Here is a 6,686-nt window from a genome sequence, read left to right as displayed (position 1 = left end):
CAGTGGATTGAGACCGTCTGGGAGGCTGGCAGTGATCCGTCTCATGACTAGCCGCTCAAAGCAATTCATAACAGCCATTAGGGCCACCGGTCGATAGTCGTTGAGACAGGATACCTTGTTCTTCTTTGGTACTGGCATTATGGTGGCCTTCTTAAAGAAGGTGGGGACCTCAGAGCAGAGGAGTGAGGTGATGAAGATATCTGCGAATACACTCGCCAGCTGGTCTGCGCAGGCTCTGTATTGAGTTGGATGATGAGCCGCGATCATAATGAATGGCTGAGCAGGTTCAAAGGGCCAAATGGCCTCCTGCTGCTCCTATTTTCTATGTTTCTATTATGGACATAGTTTTTACATCTAAAACACTTAGATGTAAAAACTATTACATTTAGGGGCAGCACGGTTGCTTCACAGCTCCAGGGTCCCAGGTTTGATTCCGGGCTTGGGTCACTGCCTGAGCGGAGTCTGCACGTTCTCCCCTTGCCTGCATGGGTTTCCTCCAGGTGCTCCGGTTTCCTCCCACAGTCTAAAGATGTGCAGGTTAGGTGGATTGACCATGCTAAATTGCCCTTAGTGCCAAAAAGGTTAGGTGGGTTACGGGGATAGTGTGGGCTTGGGTAGGATGCTCTTTCCAAGGGCCGGTGCACTCGATGGGCCAAATGGCCTCCATCTGCACTGTAAATTCTATGATCTACTTTCCCAAAGCAGAACTCAAGAGAATGTCAGATGGTAGGCCTAGTTCATAATGCTTCAATAGTATCCTAGTGAAGGTCAAAGTCAACATCTGGCATTAATGGATCTTGCAGTTAATGCTGTGTTCAAGAAGGGAGAAATAAAACACGCGACAGTACTTTTCCTGTTTATTGGAAAGCTACCCAGTTTACTTGGTTTAGCTGAACATCATTGAGAACAGTTGACTATGCAGATACATGGGAGTAGATTTCAGATTCAACTGAATTTCAGTAAAGGTTACAATTGTTTATTGAAACTATACATTTGAATTTAATTAATTTGATAGCTATATTATAGCAAAAATAAATATTTTTGAAAAAGTCATCCTCAGGTAATTAAGATTGAATTGTACAACATAATTTTTATTATATTGGTCTTGTGGACAATGATTTAATATCATTCACTGAGCCCAAGAGCCATTAACATTAGAGGCTTCCAGTAATGAGTCAAATCAAGAGCTTGCATTGCAAGTAAGTAAATGCATAAGCCCAAGGGGATTCATTTCCAGTTACTGTCCACAGATGGAGACCGTATTGTTCGAGAAATGTCACACAACGCTAATACTTGCATTTACACATACCATAGCATGTCAAATACTCCTTAATTGTATTTCTTTTGAAGGCTAGTGACAGATGATATTAGCTTCCTACACCAGTGACATTTTATGTACAGCAATGAGATAAATAATCAGATTAAACTAGAAAGAATGAATTTTCCATTGTCCTCTATTTGTCCTTTTGTCTCTTAAGTACATTTATGAATGCATCCTTTGGTACTTCCACGTTGCCAATTTTCCTCATTCTTCTCTTTCCTTCAGCTTGCCTCTTCAGAAGCTTCATTTTACGGGTTATGTCCCCACCGTACTGAAAATAATAAAATAAGCTTTGAAACATATCCGCAAACAAGGTGGGGGTAGCATATCCATTCCTATTTGTCTATTCTTTATGTGATTTTGTTAGAAATTAAGCAGGGTAATCATTCACCATTGTGCCTGTTCTCAGACCAGCTGCTTGAAACAATTAAAACAAAGTTAACAAGGGAGGTGGAGAGACACCAACAACTGCAAATACCTATATTTATGAAATGTCACACAGCGATAATACTTGCATTTACACATGTACAATGTCAAAATATTCCTAAAGTGTATTTCTTTTAAAGTGTAGTGACTGATGATATTAGCTTTCAATTTAAACTTTAACAATGGAATATTATTGTTCCGTTATAATTTACAAGAAATTTAAAATACAGAAATGGTAGTGAAAAGTTGGAATCAAAGACATCAACATTTCCAACTCTAGTTTACCTTCATAAATACCCATAATATTTTGAAACATCTGCCACAATCGGGCATACTTCAACAGCATCTTACATTTATAGATCACCTTTTACAAGGTATAAGTAGTTTTAAATGCACTTGAGCATAAATGCTATTCATATCTTCAGGCGAAGAGAATATTTCCATTCAAATATATCTAAGGGAAAAATATCCTTCCAATTAATTACCTGTGATTCAAATACCTTTGAAATGCAAATCAACCCCAAAATTAAAGAATTGCTTATGTCCAATTCATTAGTCCTTCAACTGAAGCCAAATAGGTTGTCTAGAAATGATTAAAACAGCACAAGTGTCCCCGTGTGGATTTTTAAATGAACTACAGTCAAACAAATTTCCAGTAGACAAATAGTGTTATAATTTTTTAAAAATGTAAATACAGCATAACTTTATTCTTTTACTGCCAAGTCATTTCTATTATTCAATGCAATTTTCTTTTAAACTGTCAGCCAAACATTAACAAACGCTATCTAAATTCTAAAAACAGATAAATTACAGATTAAAGAAGTATGCCATATCTGGCATTGCCTTTGCACTGTAATACACTAACAATCTAGATGCTTTGACAGGTTCGCAATCCTGTGCAAATTACTGTTTGGTCTGCAAGACCAAAAAAAACAATTTTCTTTGGTTTGCCACGGTCAGAACTTTCACTGTGGGCTTCTGAATCCTGCTGCAAGGCTGAAAGGGTCAGAAACCCACACCCTGTGGGTAACAGTCATTTAATGTGATTTTTCCCAGGACAACCATTCCATGGATAAGGGTATAGCTCTCAGTCCAATTGAGGACAGCAGATTGGCTTTTGAAGCTGGAGGGCCAGAGGTTTTTCAGTTTGAAAGGAGCAACCAACTGGCTGCAATTAAGGTAAATAAGGGAGATGGTACTTAAAAATGGAGGCACCCTCTTCCCAAATATGTAAATTTAAATTAAAATAATGGCTTTTACAGCCAGGCCACCACTTTTGGGTGATGAAAAGGATGGAACAACTTATCTCCAAATACTAACAACTAGAAGTCTAATGAGGTTCCTTATATTCTGAACAACAAAGAAAAAATTGAGGTCATTGAAGTTGGGCCTTGTGATTTGGGCACTTGTTTGCCTAATACAGCGGGATATGCTCATGACATACATTGGTTCATCCTTTGACACATCATCACAGAGTTGGTGTTTATTTTTGCATTTACCTTTGTAAACTATAAATGTACTTCAGTGGACGCGAATTTTGAAGTGTACTTATTAAATTCACTCCTTAAATGTCTTCCTCGAATTCCAGGATGTCAACTTTAAACAAGCTCAAATTCAAAATAAAGTAGTCTCTCATTTTGAATCTAACTTGCCTTTGTATTGGTACCGTATTTGCAACAGATAATGATAAAGACTAATTTTTTTGCTGTAGTGGGAAAAAAATGTAGTATTTTGAAAAAGTTGTACTTACACATTTTGCCAATACATTTTTCCTCACTGCTTTAATACTGCAAAGAAAATAATATTATTTAGTCCAAACATTGTGTATAGAAACAGAATTTCTTGGTGATTCTGACGAAGGCAAAACTGTCAGTGCTTGCTGTCATTACTCTTTGAAACTGACATCAACTAGTGACATCTGAACAGATGCAGTAAAACGCGGATATCCAGATGTCACCGTCAGTCATTCTCCCCCCCTTACGGATGTACTGTTGAAATTCTCAAAAATGGAAATCAATTAGATTCATCAATTATTCAATGTGAACGTGCACTTTTTATGCGATTAATCATGCTGCTAAAAATCCTTGAAAAAGTTACACCTTGATGAATGAGGTATACCTATGTTTTAAATGGCACACTAAACTACTGCTGAACAAATTCACTTGTCCTGAGAAACAAATTTTATACATGTGGTATTTCTCAATTCCATGATAAAGATATTAAATAGATTTTAAAATATTTATTTCAAAGTTTATATTTGAGCTTCTACTTCATTTTATGTTGCTTTCTGGAAAATTATAAAATAATAAAACTTCCTAGTTAGTGGGAATTCACCAATGTGATTGGCTGATTAGCTTGCTTTACAAAATCACTTTTGGAGATGCCAGAGATTCACTGCAGTTGATACCAGAATTAAATTAATGTTGGGAACAATGTTGGATCACTACATCTTTGTGGTTGCATTTTTCAGCATGAGTCGTGAGTACCCCATCACTTCATCACTGATTACAAAATGCAGTAAATACTTGAGAGTCTGCCAAGAATAATTTATTAAGAAGTCTTACAACACCAGGTTAAAGTCCAACAGGTTTGTTTCAAACACTAGCTTGCAGAGCATTGCTCCTTCCTCAGGTGAATGAGGAGCAGTGCTCCGAAAGCTAGTGTTTGAAACAAACCTGTTGGATTTTAACCTGGTGTTGTAAGACTTCTTACTGTGATCACCCCAGTCCAACGCCGGCATCTCCACATCAAGAATAATTTAAACAACAAACGTTTTGTGATATTTTTGCGAGTGAATGTTGACAGAACCCTGATATTGAGTTAAAAACTGTAGGTCACTCCCAGATAGTTCCTCAATTGACAACTGTGCTGCAAAGGTATCCTTAATAAGGCTTGTTAATCTGAGCCAGTGAGAGACCAGATAACATAAGGCTGATTGTGAAGTTCAACCAATATAGGATGAAGTCATTCATTAGTAATCCAAGACATGATGATTAAGCAATACAAAACAGTAATTGATTTTCTAACAAACTCTGTATAGCAATGATTTTTTTCCCCTCTAAGGAGAATGAGAGCATATTTCTATAAAGCATCTTACGCACCCTCAGATCAAACCTGGGACCTCGGCGCAGTGAGGCAGCTCTGCTAACCACTGTGCCACCATGAATCTGTCTGTTCTGTTCTGTCTGTTCTGTATCTATTTGTTAGAAAATCAATTACTGTTTTGTATAGAACATACAGAGGCCATTCAGCCCATCGCATCTGCACCAACCCACTTAAGCCCTCACCTTCCACTCTATCTCCGTAACCCAATAACCCCTCCTTTGGTCACTAAGGGCAATTTATCATGGCCAGTCCACCTAACCTGCACGTCGTTGGAATGTGGGAGGAAACCGAAGCACCCGGAGGAAACCCACGCAGACACAGGGAGAACGTGCAAACTCCGCACACGTCTGTGTCCCAGCGGGGAATTGAACCTGGGACCCTGACGCTGTGAAGCCACAGTGCTAATCACTTGTGCTACCGTGCTGCCCTGGAATTTACAGTGCAGAAGGAGGCCACCCGGCCCAACAAGTCTGCACTGGCTCTTGGAAAGTGCATCCTACCCAAGCCCACACCTCCACCCCATCCCCATAAACCAGTAACCGCACCCAACACTAAGGGCAATTTTGGTCACTACGGGCAATTTAGCATAGCCAATCCACCTAACCTGCACATATTTGGACTATGGGAGGAAACCGGCACACCTGGAGGAAACCCACGCAGACATGGGGAGAACGTGCAGACAGTGACCCAAGACGGGAATTGTACCTGGGACCATAGAGCTGTGAAGCAATTGTGCTAACCACTATGCTACCGTGCTGGTCCTATTGCTTAATGATCGTAGCCGAAAAGAGTGTAAGACAAGCCAGGAGGATAAAAAAGCATGAGATAGTGCGAGAATCAGTCGGAAAGATACAACAGTCGAAGAGGACTCGGGAGTTCAAAAAGAGTGTGAGAGGAGGAGAGAGGATAACAGAATGCAAAATAGACCGAAACGAGGAGCGGAGCAGGGAGGATACAAGGGCGCAAGATAGAATGAGACTGACAGCAGAGTTGGGAGATTGAAAACCGCAAGTGGAGAGACAGTCGGGAGATTGAAAACAGTGCAAGTGTACGGTGGGAAATCTGAGTACTGGCTTGGAGTCTGGAGCTCCCGAGGTGACGACAGGATTCAAAAGTGATGCAGAGTTGAGCAGCATGGTGGCACAGTGGTTAGCACAGCTGCCTCACAGCACCGAGGTCCCAGGTTTGATCTGAGGGTGCGTAAGATGCTTTATAGATATATGCTCTCATTCTCCATCGAGGGGAAAAAACTCATTGCTATACAGAGTCATGATGAGATAATGAAGTCATACAAAGCTAACTTCTGGTAAATTAAGCAGATACTCACGTCTCTCTTGCTATGATCTTGTTGCCTATTGCTGCCTGGATGGCAATCTCAAAAAGTTGTTGAGGTATTGTTTCTTTTAAACGCACTGCTATTGCTTTACCAGTAGCATAAGCCTTCTCCCTGTAATTAAGAAACCAATTAATTCTTTAAAAGATTTTATTGATTAAACCAATTTACAGACAAGTATGAATCAATACTACATCCACTGCAATCTTTGCAGATCTAATTCATCCATTCCGAGGGGCTAATTACTCAGTGTGCTTCACCACTAATAAAATCAGGCATATATCTTCGGCAACAAATTCATAAGAGTACCACATTCAGCGGGGCACAATTTGGGGAGAGAATGAGAAAACTGGCCATATTTTGCTGCACTGGGGTATCTCATGATGCTCCTAATTAGCTCAACTTAATCGGCCCATTTATGTTTTAATGCCCACAAAGTTGCTGGAAGTCCAAGCTGCTCATGGAACAGCAAGCCAAACAAAGCACTTCGGACCTTGGTGT

General features: G+C 39.8%; 1 protein-coding gene across 2 annotated transcripts in view; it reads right to left on the bottom strand.

Moving 5' to 3' along the window:
- Positions 1-848: 848 nt before the first annotated feature.
- The window catches only part of guf1 (GTP binding elongation factor GUF1), a 30,121-nt gene continuing 24,283 nt past the window's right edge, over positions 849-6,686 (bottom strand). For both annotated transcript variants that reach the window (XM_038791293.1, XM_038791294.1), the window contains 3 exons: positions 6,180-6,299; positions 3,498-3,534; positions 849-1,592 (listed from right to left, as the gene is read on the bottom strand). In XM_038791293.1, coding sequence (XP_038647221.1) covers positions 1,455-1,592; positions 3,498-3,534; positions 6,180-6,299 — 295 coding nt within the window. In that variant the 3' untranslated portion in view covers positions 849-1,454. The remainder of the gene's footprint in view (positions 1,593-3,497; positions 3,535-6,179; positions 6,300-6,686) is intronic.

Source organism: Scyliorhinus canicula, chromosome 3 (assembly GCF_902713615.1).
Source record: "Scyliorhinus canicula chromosome 3, sScyCan1.1, whole genome shotgun sequence".
Taxonomy (NCBI): domain Eukaryota; kingdom Metazoa; phylum Chordata; class Chondrichthyes; order Carcharhiniformes; family Scyliorhinidae; genus Scyliorhinus; species Scyliorhinus canicula.
The sequence above is the reverse complement of the archived record's forward strand: the minus strand, read 5'-3'. Positions and strand labels throughout refer to the sequence as shown.